The sequence below is a fragment of the Sorex araneus genome, chromosome 5 (genome assembly GCF_027595985.1).
Source record: "Sorex araneus isolate mSorAra2 chromosome 5, mSorAra2.pri, whole genome shotgun sequence".
Classification (NCBI taxonomy): domain Eukaryota; kingdom Metazoa; phylum Chordata; class Mammalia; order Eulipotyphla; family Soricidae; genus Sorex; species Sorex araneus.
Window position 1 is genome coordinate 155,715,584 of NC_073306.1, and position 17,743 is coordinate 155,733,326.

General features: G+C 40.5%; 1 protein-coding gene across 4 annotated transcripts in view; it reads left to right on the forward strand.

Annotated features, from left to right (window-relative positions):
- Positions 1–17,743, forward strand: part of SLIT2 (slit guidance ligand 2) — a 342,896-nt gene that overhangs the window by 248,012 nt on the left and 77,141 nt on the right. For 2 of the 4 annotated variants that reach the window (XM_055138864.1, XM_055138863.1), the window contains 7 exons: positions 4,601–4,744; positions 4,857–5,020; positions 6,005–6,028; positions 9,478–9,628; positions 11,695–11,769; positions 14,155–14,298; positions 17,021–17,164. In XM_055138864.1, coding sequence (XP_054994839.1) covers positions 4,601–4,744; positions 4,857–5,020; positions 6,005–6,028; positions 9,478–9,628; positions 11,695–11,769; positions 14,155–14,298; positions 17,021–17,164 — 846 coding nt within the window. The remainder of the gene's footprint in view (positions 1–4,600; positions 4,745–4,856; positions 5,021–6,004; positions 6,029–9,477; positions 9,629–11,694; positions 11,770–14,154; positions 14,299–17,020; positions 17,165–17,743) is intronic. The other 2 variants (XM_004616540.3, XM_055138862.1) reach the window with 1 other exon arrangement.

Sequence of the window (17,743 nt, forward strand, 5' to 3'; positions counted from 1 at the left end):
ATTCCACGCCCCCAAACACAGAGAGAGAGAGAGAGAGAGAGAGAGAGAGAGAGAGAGAGAGAGAGAGAGAAAGGAGCAGAAATCAGTAGTCAACTCAAATACTCAAATTCATCTTTAGTGTCACAGTGATTCATAAATCCTGGGATTATACGCAGACCAGTCTGCTTAGACAACAACAGTAACAATAGTTGTCTGGAAATATTTTTATCCTGTTTAGAAGTACCCTGGTGCTTTATTAAATGTCACTGTGAATGAAAGATTGGAGAAAATGTATGCTCACCCTAACTGGATTAGTACTGGCCCATCCTAACTAGCTCACACGCGTTCCTCTTTATAATTATTAAACGTTAATTGTTTTCTCTTTTGACTGTATGGGTTTGATGGTAATGCAATCTGCCATTTTTGGGTAGCTTGTGTTATTCCACAAATGGGGGTCAGAGCAGATAGTTCAGCAGGTAAAGTGCTTTCCTGGCATGAACCCAGCCCAGGTTACATTCCTGGTATCCCATATGCTTCCCTGGTTCCTGAGCTCAGAACCAGGGGTCAGCTCTGAGCACCCTGTGTGTGGTCCAAAGTCAAAAAATAAGTAATCTTACAAACTTTTACAATCTAGATCTTCCCCCCTACTTGATAAGTATATCCTTGTTCATAATTATATCCTCTTATTCATAATTTCAGTATTTCATTATCCAAAAACATGTATCGCTACCTAATATTTTACAAACACATTTATACATACAGAGGAAAATGTTAACAAAATAATTAGTTTGTGTACTCAGCATTCTCTTGCATTTTCTTTCTTCTACCTCTCTACATGACCCAATAAACTGCTTTTGCAAGAAATATTGAGTCATACTAATGATCTTTGTGACCTAGTAACTTTCTTTTTAACTTACTTGTCTCATTTTTTTTAAGTCTTGCGATGAAGTTATCACATCTTGTGTCTTATTATAATAGAATTTCTGTTAGCATCAAGAGAGCCTTGCAGTTGCTAGAGCCAAGTATTTCCTATTTGCATTATACTTTCGCTCTCACTCTAGTATCCTTCTCTCTGTAATTTACTTGCAGTCAATTTTTTTAACTGTCTTGTCTAGTTCCAACAGTTGAGTATACTATAAATAGCACTGCACTGTAGCACAGTCATCCCGTTGTTCATCAATTTGCTCAAGCGGGCACCAGTAACATCTCCATTGTGAGACAAGTTGTTAATATTTTTGGCATACCAAATATGCCATGGGTAGCTTGCCAGGCTCTGCTGTGTGGGCGGGATACTCTCGGTAGCTTGCAAGGCAAATGCCCTACCCACTGTGCTATCGATCCAGCCCATATAAATATAGTCTGGAGCGATAGCACAGCGGTAGGGCTTTTGCCTTTCACACGGCCAACCCATGTTCGATTCCTCTGCCCCTCTCGGAGAGCCCGGCAAGCTACAAAAGTATCCCGCCCGCATGGCAGAGCCTGACAAGCTCCCCATGGCGTATTCGATATGCCAAAAACAGTAACAATAAGTCTCACATTGAGAGACGTTACTGTGCCCACTCGAACAAATCGATGAACAACAGGATGACAGTGACAGTGACAGTTTCTCTTGCAAAATATAGTATATAAATATTTATAATACATATATATAATTATTATTTTTTTTTACTCTCCATACACTTTCTTGTCATTGTTCTAGGTAAGATAAGTCTTACCTAAAAGACCAACTTGGTGTTTCAGCCAAGGCTGTCTCTGTCACGTCTACTGTAAATCCTCCAGAGGTAAAGGGACATTATTGGTCACTCTCTAGTAGATGCAAGCTTAGCTAAGGCACGTGTTTCAGATAAGCTTGAACATATGAGGCATCAACAAGACTGAGAGAAATGGAAGGACTTAGAGGAAATTAGTATTCAGTGTTTTTAACCCTTAATGTTTGGAAAGTGAGCATAGACTCTCACTCAGAACAGTGCTTTCTTAATTGTCTACCATTCTACCCTCCTTATTGTTTTCTTTAATGCCCCACTCTCTAACTCTTTTCCTTAGTTAGGGACACAGGGTCAGTGTGGGAATTTGGGGAGTAATTGGTCCAGTTCTCGATTTAGGCCTCTCAACTGTAATGATTCATTCTTGAAGATCCTAACCTAACCATGCAGCTTCTAAAAAAGACATAAACGCAGAGCCGAAAGGTCCCCACAAAGAAGAGATTGTTGCATATGGCTATAAGAGTCCGTAAAAGAAATTGAAAATCCTGAATTAATTCAGGGTTGAGAATTGTGGCGATCATCAGGAAAGCTGTTTTCAACATGAAAGGCACACTGATCTAAATCATACAGCAAATAATTTTGAACTCACCCAAAATTTTTTCAAATCCTAAGTACTAACTGTCAAAGTACTGAACTTAATGGTGATAGGGAAAAAATGTCAATGAAATGCCCTTCCCACAGAGGGCTAAAGTAACTTTGATCTAGCAAGCAAACCTACATGGAAGGAATGGGTGACAAGGCTGTCACTGAGAAGGTCCCTTTGTACTTGGAAAAAAAATACTTAATTTTGTTTTGTTTCGTTTCTTTTCTCATGCCTAACAGTGCTCAAGACTGACTCCTGCTGGAGTGCTTAGGGATTACTCCTGGCAGTGTTGGGGAACCTTGTGGGGTACTCAGGATAGAATCTTGGTTAGCCTCATGAAAGCCAAGTGCCTTACTTGCTCTACTCTTGCTCTGCCTCTGGTAGGAGTAGATAAGTTGATATGTCCTGGAAAAATAATGCCTTCTGGGAGAACTTGGTAAACTAAAAGTTTAAGAACAATACAGAACAAGGCACATGTATTCCTGGAGATGAGCCCAGTATGAATAGAAACTTGGATACAATCAGGTTATCAGTTGCAACTGGACGTTTGCAACTCCAGTGCCACAGAATATTAATAGACTATAAAAGAGAAGCTAAGTGTGTGGGGTACGCTGTTAGACCACATTAAACAGGCGTTTCTAATGCAGGATGAGAGCCTTTATTTCATAAGGCAATGCCCTTGTCTCTTCAAGAATGCATTCATTTAGCAACAGTGATTGAGAACATACTAAGCGCTAGACACATAACAGACAAATATCTCTGCTGTCTGGAGTGTATATCCTTGGGGAAGGGAAGGTGCCAACAGCATTCAATAGCTTCATAAGTAACTCAACCCCTCAACAGCAGAAAAAAGTAGTCACTTCAGCAAACGGAAAAAGTAGACCAAAATGAAGAAATCAAAGCATTAGAGATGCGGAAGGAGGCAAAAGTAGATGGATGATCTTAATCATAGTCAGAGGAGCTGAACTGAGCCACGTTGAGGAAGCAAAATAGTCAGGCCCAACAGATAGAGGACATGGCACAAAGAAGAGAAGAGAGTCTGTTGCAGGGAACTCTGTGACTGGAGCTTGGGACTCAGCAGGGAATTGGAGTGGGGGGGAACGGGGCAGGTGACAGAACTCAGAAGGGGGCACTAACCCACCACACAGTTCATTGTTGGGGATTTCTTTTTCTTTTTCTTTCTTTTCTTTTTTTTTTTTTTTGCTTTTGGACCACACCTGGTGATGCTCAGGGGTTCCTCCTGGCACTGCACTCAGGAATGACTCCAGTTGGTGCTCTGGGGATGCTGGTGATTGAACCCCAGTCAGCAAGCACCCTGCACATTTTGCTATCTCTCCAGCCCAAAGGGTCATTCATCTTTTTATTCAGTAAGTTGGAAACTGTGGCAGAGTTTTGAGAGAGCAGTCACATTATCACATCTATGTTCCAGAAGAATCCGCATGACTGCAGGTTTCTGAATAGCCTAAACTTCTTCACAGCAATCAAGGGATGGCAATTTTATGACCATCCATGGAGGCAGAGGCTGGACTTAACCTCCTCGATTTGTCTACTCGACCTTTCTGTCCTCCAGAGAACAGACTTAATGTGTTCCTATTGACTAAATGTAGAAGAAATGGTAGTTTAAAGTCTTTCTTGGCTGCGTAGCCTTGGCTTGATCTAGTATAATTCCAGATCTTCCACCTGGGATATCTAAATGATTACAGTTAAAATCAATTACAATGCTGCTCCAAATTTCGTAATATTGGCAGCCTGGTAGGACCACAGCAAATTAGATGGGAAAGCTGTGTAGAAGCCACTAAGATTAATGCAAGAAAACAATGAATGCATGAAAAACAATGACAGAGAGGACTCAACTGGCACCTAACAGCCCGATGACTCCTCAGGCAAAAGTCTAGTCACACCAGTATGACACATAACGAATTGTCTTTAACCAAACTATTCTTTTGATAATGTCATTTATCACTTGGTTGTAACGAGCAATATAAAGTAAACTATTTTGTACCTACTAAGCGGGGGCAGGCTGAGGAACTGGGACATTGATGGAGAGAGAGAGAGTCACACTCATGGTGGCATTGGATGTCTGAAACAACGATAGTCTGAACTCCGTACATCGAGCTATTTAAATAAAGTTCAAGCATTTACAAAAAAAGTATAAAGGGTGGTGTGGAAGTTCAAAGAACTCTCTTCCTAGATTGAGTTGTCAAGCAGGACCAATTGGGACAGTGGAAGGGAAGACAGACGCTGCCTTTAATTCTACCACTCTTTGATCAAGCAGATTGTTGAATGCCAACAAGATAAACTGCCTGCGGGTAGATGCCTTTCAAGACTTGCACAACTTGAACCTTCTCTCCTTGTATGACAACAAGCTTCAGACGATAGCCAAGGGAACCTTTTCACCCCTCCGGGCCATCCAAACAATGTAGGTATCCACGATTAGGATCAAATGAGATGAGGGGGTTTTTCACTCTGAATCGGAGCATTGAGTCCAATGCAAGTTGCATATAAAACTGTTCTGTGTGTGTTTCTGCAAGGCATTTGGCCCAGAACCCCTTCATCTGTGACTGCCATCTCAAGTGGCTGGCGGATTATCTCCATACCAACCCAATAGAGACCAGCGGGGCCCGCTGCACCAGCCCCCGGCGCCTGGCAAACAAAAGAATCGGGCAAATCAAGAGCAAGAAATTCCGTTGCTCAGGTAATTTCTTACTTCGTGTGACATTTCCCTTTTGATACCAAAGCAGTGGTTATATGAGGCCCAGGGACAGCTGGTCTGAGATTGAGTCCCGCAAACATTGTTGAAACATCTTTTATTTTTCCCTTTGCTCTTGAAGGAAAAAGAATAAAAAGAGCTTGTAGACACCAAGTTACATAGTTCACCCTCTGTCCAGCGGTCAAAATCTGCTACCAGCCAAGAGGAAAACAGAGAGATGCCTGGATACTTTATACTGGATTCCCAGGGTTCAAATATAATAGGAACCTATTTGATAATTCAAATGTCGTTTAAGTCTATTAAGTCTCATATTTGTTGTATTATTCTCCATTGAGCGACTTAGGACTATTAGTCAAGTTTTCATTTCTTTGGAGAGTGAGTTGAGAAATGATTACATGATTTGCTCAGGCTCAGAAACAGGGGGAGGAGAAAACCCAGATCTCTCATTCCTCACACCAAGCACCACTTTTCATTTAAGTCTCTTATTTCATACAGCACTGGGAATCTATAAATGTATTTTTTCCAAAAGACCGTCATTTAACAGTTAGAGACAGATGTATTTATGGAAAATTAAATATAGATACCTTGTAGCCGTATTAAATGGAAAAGTTTACTTGATTGAAATTTACTATTTGCTTTGGTCTAATCTCTTCTTTTTTTTATAGTGGAATGTATTTTATATGTTTTGGGTAGAATTAGACCTAACTACTTCAGATGTATTTCACACTCGGTAGTGAATACATACTAAAGAGCTAATGTCAAAACAAAGCTGTTTATTGTCCGTGGCTCTGTATTTACTACTCACTGTGCATTATTATACTCCTGTCACTGTTGTGAATATAATTATATACCAGTATACATTTTCATTTATCTGTAGTAATGTTAGTCCACTCTTAATCTAATATAACTCATATCTCTGCTTGCTGACATTCAGGTGCATCTTCTATTTTTTTCTCTTTTTTTATTTAGCTAAAGAGCAGTATTTCATTCCAGGTAGGTTGTGCTCGGTAGTAGGACTAACTGCAGACACCCTTTCCTCACCTTATAAAATAGCTTCTAAATCTTTGATATGCATGCCTTTGAAAGTACAGTGGGGATCCTGTAGCTAGATTTACTTCTGCATAGATCACTTATAGCTCTTTCCTGAAAACCTGACCTTTGCATGCAGCTTCTGATGTTGAATATCGATGTTATCAAGCTACTACATTTCTCTCTCCCTTCCTGATTTTGGCACATTTTCTGAAATCTCTCACATTAACTAAAATGTTTGAATTATGGCTTTATACTTAAATCTTTTTCTCTCCCTGAGTTATATACCTGACTTTTCCACCTGTTTTTAAAATAGAGCTTATTGAGCTGGTTTTAAAGACAGAGAATTTTCTGTTGTCAAATGGCTAGTTCTGCGTGGCATCAGTTAACTCCTATACACTTGCATTTCAAGAACCTTTTTAGTTGGATTTTTATACTAGAAAGTACTTTGTTTTATAATCTCAGACTTTGTTTCCTTTTTCAAAAATAATTGCAGTAGCCTCCTGCTGATTCAATGGTGGTAGTGCTTGGTGCGCTTATATGTCTGCATTCCTGGACTCACAATCCAACTCCACTAAAAAGAACATTGATACCCATTGCAAAGCATCAGAATTTCATGGGCACTCGTATCTTGGGTAATTTAAGCAAAAGAATGAGATGCTCTCTTGAAGGGTAGTTGAGAGTTTGACTACCACAATCTTAACTACAAACTGATGATTCTAGAACTAGCTGTTTGACATATGTTTCTGATTTTTCTTTGCCTGCCAATTATGTAAAAATGTCTCTGCCTTGTTTGTTTTTTAAAAAATATATGTTGGTAATTGACTGGCCCCTGGATATATTCTAGACTATCATGTATTTTAATTGCTGTTTTTAAAATGTACATTTATAGTGTTAGTGGACAAAATGACAAAGAAGAGATCTGATTGTGTTTCTGTTAAGGAGATGTGTTGCTTGCCAGGACTGAATTCTAATCTAAATAATTTTAGGAGTTTAATAGATTTTATTTTATTACTTATTTTAAGCTTGGCTGATCAATAATAGTAAACCTATTTCACTGGCTGCATAAGATGTAACTTGTTGAAAAAAAAACAGTCGATTGACATTTTCTGACAGTTTTTAAAATTCATCACCCTTAACCATATATTAAACAGTGTTATCTGATTACTATGACTTATTTAGAAAAAATATATATGTGCAACACCAGATCAATTATTGGATGAAACATTAATATGGCTTAAGTCTCAAAATTATAGCAGTTAATAAAAGTTACCAACTCATTCAATCTATCACATTTAAATTTACCTTATTAATAACCTAGATAATTAAATTTTCCAGTTGACCAAACAAAGAACAGAAGTGAGGCTTTATTTCATAAGATCGGGCACACATTTACATTCTTATTGACAACAGCCAAATAGGTTTTGGAAAATAAATTGTAGATCAGACACCAAGGCCTAACTGTTCAGTTCTGATATCTTTGTCTATATTATTTAAAACGATGGTTATTTTGAAATATAAGATGAAACACCGGAAGCCAGAACTCAGAAGAATTATTTGGGCTTCCTCAGATTTTTCAAGATTCTAATTAAAATTTGAACCTGCCTAAAGGACCACCATAAAATAAGCATTGTCATCATTGCATTTAAAGTGCAAGTTATTTCAAATGTAAGACATTAGTCATTTCATTTTTAAAACCATCGATTAAGCCACAGTGCAGCCCGTACTCAAAAAAAGTGCTGTGCATTAATTGCCAGATGTAATGAACTGATTTAATTTGGCAAAATTCTGAAGAGATTTTGATTCTATGTCCATGAAGTGACATTATTTACAAGTTAAAAAAAGTCATTAAATAGCATGTAAACCATAACCCAAGGATTAATCCAAGTGTGCTAATGACAGTCCTTGACTATCGCCATGATTTGTTCTGCACTTAATTTTACATGTTGACTTTCCTATCAACATTCTATATGACATTCTAGATATTACAGTGATAACTCAAAAGAAAATCTATCTTGCAGAGAGTTCATCAGTTAGAGGAATCGACAAGAACATAATCTGTGCTATGCATCTTGTATGCCATGGCTTTCCTTGTAAGACTCCTGCGCTTCAAAGAATTATTATAAATACTTACAAAGCATGACAATCCCTGTCATAGCAGACTGTTTGCCTCTAATTGCCACATTAAGGAATGAAGAAAGTGATCTTTATTTATGTGTGCGTACGAATCTGAATAGGGATTACTCTGTCTTTCTCTTCTTGGTGATCTTTACTTTTGCAGGAATCCATCATTTGGGCTGTAAGTAAAAGTGTCTGATCTCAAACGTAATGTCGTCCCCCTCTCAACCCCAATGTCCCTTCTTCTAGTCTCGGTCTTTTGCGCCTTGAGTTTTTTTTTTCTCCTCCAAGAAGAACCCACAGATCCTTTGAGCCTCTCTGTTGTCCTTGTAGCTCACCTTCAACTTCTTCCCGGATGTCGTTCCTGTTGCTGTTGTTTCCATCCTGCAGCTCTGAGGAACGGTGGACGCATTGTTCAGTATAGCCCCTTCTTTGTGTTTCCAGGAACTCTTCGGTAGTAATACTCTTACTATGGCCATAAACATTCTGCGGGAAGAATGCATGTCATGTAAACAGTATTACGTTTCCAGAACCTCTGTAGCTTTTCTTCTGCTTCCCTTCATCTTCCCTCTTGGTCTTCCCCTTGAGCTAGTGGATGGTGTAGTGATTATGGAGCGAGATTTTCTGTTGTGCTTGATCTAACCATGTGGTTGCCAGGTATGAGTAAAACATGGTTCCGTCAAGCACCATGGAACGTCACGCAGCTTTCTACAGCATGACAAGCTGCTGAGGCTTAAATCAGGATTGACATGTCTCTTTTTTATGAAATCCAAATGAAAAAAAAAAAGAGGGCTTTTGGTAGGCATTTCTGAAGATTATGTGAGAGGGAGAGAATACTAAGAGACCATAGAAAATTTTAAAACCTGAGTACATTTATTTTTGCCATGAAAGCCCTGATTTTAAAATAACTTCTAGGCATATGTTTATTACCAGATCCTTTTTTAAAATTCTTGACTCAGAGAAAAAAAAACATAAACTTTAATAATGAATGGCCATTGTGTGATTAGCTGTCGAATAGACTAGAATGGCTCATCACTGGATCAGCAGAAAGTACAGCTGTGAAAAGCTCAACTCTATTAATGTTTTCCTGTCCTGTGAATCTGGTTATTCTTTTTTTCCAGCAAATTCCAAGCCCTTGTTTTAACCCTCTCTTGACATCCATTGACCAAAATTCCCCCCAAGTTGTCTCCCTGCTGCATAATCTATAGTTATCTTGCTTTTTTTTTCTTCCTGCACGTGAAGAACTATTCAAACCTTTGAACTCAGTCTCTCCTTTTGGCTTGAACCCCCCATAGGTACGGAAGATTATCGATCAAAATTAAGCGGGGACTGCTTCGCCGATCTGGCCTGTCCTGAGAAGTGCCGCTGTGAAGGCACCACCGTGGACTGCTCCAACCAGAAGCTCACCAAAATCCCAGACCACATTCCCCAGTACACTGCCGAGCTGTAAGTCCATCCCCCTAAAAGGCCCAGCCCGGAGGCAGGGAACTAAAGCATCCTATATTGAAACTTGTCTTTCACTTATATTCTCAAGGATGACATGGCGCTAGACAAAGACATGGATAGTAATGTGTCTTTATATGAAAATAATCCAGGCTCTCAACATACATGATCTTTGTGGCTATCAACTCTGCATGAAAATTTCAAATCTGAAACTATTCAATAGTTCCCTTTGAAAATTGCTTTAATTTTTAAAAATTTATTATTGTTATTGGTTCAGAGCCACACCTGGGGTGCTCAGGGCTTACGCTTGGCTCTTTGTTCAAGTATCACTCCTCTCTGGGCTTGGGGAAAAGGATGGGGTGCGGGAATGGAACTTGGGTCTGCCACATGCGAGGCAAGTGCTTTACCTTCTGTAGTAATACTCCAACCCCAAAGTTCCATTTTATTTTATTTTATTTTATTTTATTTTTATTACTTTTTACTCTCCTGGATGTTATCATTGAATCACAGGTAGGCATATTTGGTCATTTTCAAATTTTAAAGAACACACTATAGCTGTTGGTTTTGTCTCCCCACCCCCCTGTTCAGTAGAGAGTAAAACAGAAAAAAAAAATCTGAAAGGCAGAATGTGGTTAATATTTTGACCCTGAGTCTAGGACCTGGCATGCACAGGACGCTAAAATATGTTTATCAAATCTGTACAGATTCTGTGCTCGTGTGTGTTTTACTGACTTTGTAAAAGAAGTTGTTCTGAAAATTTAAAAAGACTCCAGTGAAATCTCATCATTTTCTGAACATCTCAGAAATGTTCTTAGAGGGCAGCATCTGGTCTTTGCCATTAGCAGATTCCAAAAATGAGTTTTTGTCTTTTTGTGCGTGCATCATCCTTTTGTTTTCAGCTCAGCGATGGCCCCTGACTGACTGCAACTGTGATTTTTATAGTTCATCTCCCATGAACCTGTGCTCATCTCTGTTACTTAATGAATATGAAGGAATTAGAATAATTAGAAATGATAAAATGCTTTCAAGGAGTTGACAGAAGTCACTACTTGGAAGTTATGGTGATTTATTTTTTAATTCCTGCTAGTTCACAACCTAGTCCAGGGTGTTAGGACTGTTAGAAATCAAGGAGACTGTGCATCAATAGCATGGCTCTCTGCTCACTCTTAAAGTGAGTGGTGTTTCTTTCCATAACACAACTACCACAACTCAAAATATATCTTCTATAGTGATAACGCCTTAAACAGTCTTTATGTGTCCATTTGGCACTGTATTAGAAGCTAGCGTCTATTTTATTCTTTAGCAAAGTATCTGTGGGTGTCTTAAGAAATTAAGAGTTTTTTGTTTTCAATTCTGCACTTAAAATTTGGGACAGGAAAGAAAATTATCACATTTTATATAATGGTAAGTCATTATTGCCCAGTGTCGTGACTGAACTGTTTGCACATCTTTAAGATTGAAAAAAATTGACATTGCAGCATTGAGATTGGGTAACAATAGACTCTACCTGCAGATGGGGGCTCCCAAGTCTAGACTTCGGGCCCCATGAGAAGGTCTGGCACCCAATCCAGCGCTTCAGTGCACATGCCTGAACAGAACTGTGCTACTGGGCCTCATGGTGCTGGACATTACCTGGTCTTAGCGGTTCTGGCAGCCTCCAGAACTATGTGGTACCAGGGATCAAAAGAGCATCAACTTCCGGCAAAGCATGTGCCTTACATCCTTTATGATCTCTCTTGCCCTATCAGTAAATGCACAACAAAAGCAATGTATAGAGCAGTTAATTAAGAAAAGATGATCCTAATTTCTTCCTTAGAAGCAGGACGATAATGGGAAAAAAAGTTTGAGAAACTGCTGGAATAATAAAAGAAAACTGATTTCAATTTTTGACTATCTTTTATTATATACTCTAAATAAATTTTGTCATTAAAGTTGGAGCGAAATGGAAAAAAAAATCATTCAGAAGTCTGGTGCTGCATTCCTATATTTTCTTCATCTCTGTGAGAAGTAAAATTCAGTCCCTACCTGGCTTTTGGTGATAAAACTTTTCTGTTATTTCTCTCCCCCAGGCGTCTGAATAATAATGAATTCACCGTGTTGGAAGCCACAGGAATCTTCAAGAAACTTCCTCAGTTACGTAAAATGTAAGCCGTGCACTAGCCATCATTTTATATTTCCCTTAATGTTCTGTTGTGTTTTTCCCAACGCTTCACAGTTTTGTTTAGATTTCTTTGGAAATTGGAAAATAGCAAAGCTGCAGAGACATTTACAGGCCAGAACTACCTGCGAGCAGGAATTCAGGCTCATCTGCGAGAGGAACCTGAGCAATTGCATCTTTTCTATGTGCTCAAACGATGCCAGCCCCATTTTCATTGCAGAGTTACTTTGCCTCCAACAGCTGGTCTGTGATGTGGCCGCAGCAGGCATCCCGCCATCAGCCACATTAGAGATGGGTTCCGTAATGTTTTGTAACTTCCTTTACTATTCCCCAAACCATGCTGTGATTTCTCTTTCAGCACATTCATGACAACTATTTGACTTTGTGCTTCATTAAACTTTCATTAGAAGATAACCCAAATTAATGATTAGTAAACTGGTTTGGTAACGCATCTGTGCTATTGCAGGTCCACACATATTTTAAAATAAGTTTATAAGTTCAGCAGTTTTAACAGCGTTGACAGTATTGTGCCATTGAAGGCAGAGAGAGAGGACAGAGACCAAAGGCAAAGCTCACTGGAGCCCCCTTAGGTGGAAGCATGAGAAGGAGGGAAAGACCATTGCTCCATCATTTCCTTCCTCATACCTGGAAACCAACTTGTGGTTTCAAACACTGTAGAAGTCAGCGCAGCCTGAAATGGTTCTCTGCGTTTTTTACCCCATGTAACTCTTCCTCCCAAAGAATCTCTCATTTCTTTTTTTTAAAATTTTTTTATTAGTAAATCACCATGAAGTACAGTTACAACCTTTTGTGCTTGCATTTCAGTCATACAATGATGGAGTACCCATCCATCCACCAGTGCCCATTTTCCACCATGAATGGTCCCAGCGTCCCTCCCACCCCCCTACTCCACCCCACCACTCCGCCTCTGTGGCAGGGCATTCCCTATTGCTCTCTCTCTCCTTTTGGGTGTTGTGGTTTGCAGTAGAGTTATTAAGTGGCCGTCATGTTCGGTCTATAGTCTACTTTCAGCCCACATCTCCCAACCCGAGTGGACCCTCCTAGCACCCTTCACTTGGTGTTCCCTTCTCTGTCTGAGCTGCCTTTTCCCTAGAAGCATGCAAGGCCAGCTTCTAAACTGTGGAGTAATCCTCTCGGTGCTTATCTCTACTATTCTTGGGTATTAGTCTCCCATTCTGTTACTCTATATTCCACAAATGAGTGCCCCTCTTTCTGACTCATTTCACTGAACATGATACTTTCCATGTTGCTCCACCTACATGCAAATTTCATGACTTCATCTTTTCTAACAGCTGCGTAGTATCCCATTGTGTAGATATAGCAAAGTTTCTTTAACCAGTCATTTGTCCTCAGGCACTCGGGTTTTTTCCAGATTCTGACTCTTGTAAACATGCACTTTTGACTATGTAAATATTCCTTCCAAAGAACCTTTCATTTCTTATTGTCTCTTTTTCATGAACACTATCAGTCCCTTCGGAGGACTAAAGATGCCTTTGAATTAACAATTTCATCTTTACTGAGAAGGCCCCCTATGTATATGCAAGAGAGGAATAAAATGACTCCCCAAGTAATCACTGGTAAGGACCAAGGGAAAGTACAAAGGGCTACAGTACTGCTTTGCTCGCTGGAGACTTGAATTCAGTCATGACTCCATGACTCCTGCAAGCATCACCAGTGAGTGACCCCTAAGCAGCTGCCACATATGGCCAACATATAAAAACTAAAAAGCCAAGAGGAAGATAAACCTGTGGTAGAACATTCCTTGCTTCAAGTGAGGAGTGAGACAAAGAAGGATCATTAGAAAGACATTGCCTTGATGGAACATCCTAGATCTCTGCACAAACATTGTGTTATGCAAAATTCTGTTCATTAGCTTCATTGTTTGGGGCATAGTGCTGAATTTGGCACAACTGACCTGGGAAGAAATCTCTACTGGAGTCACATGTTTGATGTCTAGATGTCAACACATTTTCAGTCCATCCTTCACTAGCCAAATGCTTTCCTAATTCACTTGATTTTATTCAGGAGCATTTCTTTTCAAAGACTCATCAAATTTTGTGGTGGGCATGAAGTTTTACAGTTCCATTTGTAGCCTTGGCAGTGTTGGTCTCTGGGACTCTTGCAGATCGATGATTTTGAAATGGTTCTTTCTGGAATTTTCCCCCAGATATTCTTTATCAGTTCAGTTTGATGTGCTATGGAAACGGTGTCTCTTCAGACCCTCAAAACCCATGTGGAGAAGAGCATGGGGATGGTGGAAGACTGTTCAGGAGACACGTTGTCTGAATTGGCTCATCGTTATAAAACTTTGTCTAGAAGTCTTTGTTTCAACCAATTTTGTTTTATTTAGAAACTTTAGCAACAATAAGATCACAGACATTGAAGAGGGAGCCTTTGAAGGAGCATCTGGAGTAAATGAAATTCTCCTCACAAGCAACCGTTTGGAGAACGTTCAGCATAAGATGTTCAAGGGATTGGAAAGTCTCAAAACTTTGTGAGTGATTTAATTTACTTGACATACTTTTCCCACAGGTTGTGAATCGTTGTTCCTCATTATCTGTAAACTGTAGATCCCACACGATTCCCTCCCTCCCCTCCCCACTTCTCTCTGTCTCATCTCTCATGCAGACAGTCAGTGGCCCTTACTCCCAGCCTTCTGACGTCAGTTCGATGCTTGAAGAGATGGGTTTCTCCTGGCTGTGGACTTTTCCTTTTTTCTTTGATTTTTTTGATTTTATTGACTGACTATGAGACACAGTTACAAAGCTTTCATGTTTGAGTTTCAGTCACACAATGATTGAACACCCAGCCCTCCACCAGTGCACATTTTCCACCACTGATGTTCCCAATATCCCTCCGCCACCCCACCCCTCCCCGTACCTCTATGGCAAACAATTTCCCCCATATTCTCTCTCTACCTTTGGGTATTATGGTTTGCAATATAGATACTGAGAGGCTATCATGTTTGATGCTTTATCTATTTTCAGCACACATCTCCCATCCATCCAGAAGGGTGTGGACTTTTCAATGAAATAGTCATCATTGCTCCTCTTCATTCATAGACAAGACCTTGGTCAGCCTCAGTATGAAGTATAGTTGCTTTTTCTCAAACACCTCCTATGTTCCCTCTTAGCCCCAAATCACTAAACTCAGAGTCTACTCCAGTTCCTAAGAATAACCCCAACGTCATATCAAAGGACAGCCTTTGTCTCTCCCCTGCCCCCTGCCCAGACTTAGAGAGACAGATGTTGGCTGATGATAAATATCACTGTCTCTTTCCTTGAAAACATGGTAAGAGGGTTCCTATTGTGTCATAGGAAGGGAGATGGGAAAACAGAATTCTGTTTTCTAAAATGGTCTTGTTGGATGCAGATTGACTGAAGGGGAGGAAAGCACTTATGCTCCTTGGCAGGCCTACGAGAGGGTGTGTGCTGATTGAATTCTTTCTAAGTATATTGTTATGGGGGATGCAGTGGATAGCTTCAAAGTTGGAAGAGACAATGCCAAAAAGGAGAGAGAGAGAGAGAGAGAGAGAGAGAGAGAGAGAGAGAGAGAACAACAGTGCCTGCCATAGACGGGGTGGGGATGGGGTGATGGTATGGAAATTACACTAGCAGAGAGATAGGTGTTGGAACACTACAAATGAAACCTAATCATGAACAGTTTTTTTCAATAAATAGATGCGTTGGAAGAGATAACCAAAAGCAACAATAAAAACAGAATCTGAACCCTTTGGAAGACTTAAAAAACTTTGGAATAGCCAGAAGCAGCCCTTGGTGATTGTGCTGGTGCGAATCCAGAACCTCACTTTCGCCAAGGTCCCTCCATGCAGGGGCCGGGCTCAGGAAGACATGGGGGCGGGGGCTGCGTATCTGCCTCTTGAACGCAAGGTTGTCGGCCCCCTTTCTTCTTACCACTCCCTTAGCAGAATGCACAAGGGGCAGCTCACAATTACTCCTAGGCATTGTAGCACTGGAAGTGCAATTTGTGTCTAATTTCTTTGCAACACTTTTTTTGGGTCATTCCCAGCGATGCACAGAGATTACTCCTGGCTCATGCACTCAGGAATTAACTTCTATTGGTGCTTGGGGACCGTATGGGATGCTGGGAATCAAACCCTCGAACCCGGGTTGGCTGCATGCAAGGCAAACGCCCTACCCGCTGTGCTATCACTCCAGCCCCTGCAACACCTTTTTATATCATCCCATTGTCTACTATAAAGCTAGGAAAGTACTGGAGAAATAGATTGAGCCTGTCTAAGAGAATGTTTTAGGTATTCAGTCTGGGAATAAGGAATGTCTGTGAGTCTGTAAATAGAACTCAAATGTTTCTGGGGTTGTCCACCTGCGTGGAAATTTTAAGTAAAATCCGAAACATTGGCCAATTCTGCAAATTGTTCGGTAAAGGCAACTGTTTATTTTTACATGGAAGATTTAGAAGCTCTCTGTACTCCTCTTTCAGATGCTCTAAGTAAACAGGCAGGAATTGAGAACAGGACCCAGGATGAGGAAATGACAGCAACTGTCCATCCAAATGAGGGCAAGGTCTGAAAAACGTGGTCAGAACTTTATTAAGAGAAGCCCCTTTACACTGCACAGTGAACGCTAGTTCCTGTTCAACAAGAAGCTACTTTTAAAGTTCTCAACTAAAAGCAATGCATTGTGATTCAGAGATAACACAGTTACTGCAGGCTTGAAGGTACTCAGTCAAGTACCCTCCAGCCCCCAGCCCAGATTGGCATTGACTTAGCGTGGGTGTCCTTAAAAGGTCATTATTTATCTGCGGTGACTGTGGCTGCTTCCTTGCCTCGCTTTTGATTCTTCCCTTCTCTTTTGCTCATACTTCTCTGCAACGCTGCCGACCATCCACAAATCCAGGTCTTTGCTCTCCATGAATTGGGACCCTGTGTAGTCGTGCAAACATAATCACAGCATCCACAGCGAGCAGCCCCCCCTCAGTTGCATGGGGGATTAGTGCTTGGAAGATTCACCTTGATTCTTGTAGCGGAGGGGCCTCAGCACAACTCCACCCATCTTATTCCTGCAGCGATTTCTCGGCACATACCTGTAGCCACTGTAATGACAAGGAACCGCCCAGGAAACAGTAATGAATGTGACTCGTGTGTGAAGGGAGGTTATTTCGGTCCTGGGATAGGCCAGCGGAGTTGCTTGCCTAACGCTTTATCTCCATGACCATGTTCTCTTTTTTCCCTGAAGGATGTTGAGGAGTAATCGCATAAGCTGTGTAGGGAACGACAGTTTCATCGGCCTCAGCTCCGTGCGTTTGCTCTCTCTGTATGATAATCAAATTACTACGATTGCACCGGGGGCGTTCGATACTCTTCATTCTCTATCTACTCTGTAAGTATGAAAAATCGCCTTCATTTGCACGGGGCTTGATCCCGTGTGCAATAGCTATGATTTTTTTTTATTAATAGAAAGTTAATACAGGATTGTGTTTTTCATAAAAATAAGATCGGGAATTTAGGTGTCACACACAGGCAGATTTGTGTGTGTTAAAATCCATTCTAGTTTTCTAAAAAATATGACCGGCTTTCTGCTGTGTTCTCACGTTGGCGTCTTCAGTGTAAGTGTCATAAAGCAGAGTTGATAAGGCAATTCCCAACCTAATGGGCTCCAACAGAGCATTCTCAGTGACAGGAAGTGCATTAGGGTGACCAGGCCCACAGTGCGGGCTGGTCACCAGAGGCCACTTACTATAAAGCTAGGAAAGTACTGGAGAAATAGATTGAGCCTGTCTAAGAGAATGTTTTAGGTGTTCAGTCTGGGAATAAGGAATATCTGTGAGTCTGTAAATAGAACTCAAATGTCATCCCGCCCCCCCCCCCAAAAAAAAAGAAAAATCTCCAAACAGTGAGTTTAAGGTATTCAGTTTGTAAGTATCTAGAAACAGCCTTTGGAATTATAAATCTTGTAACT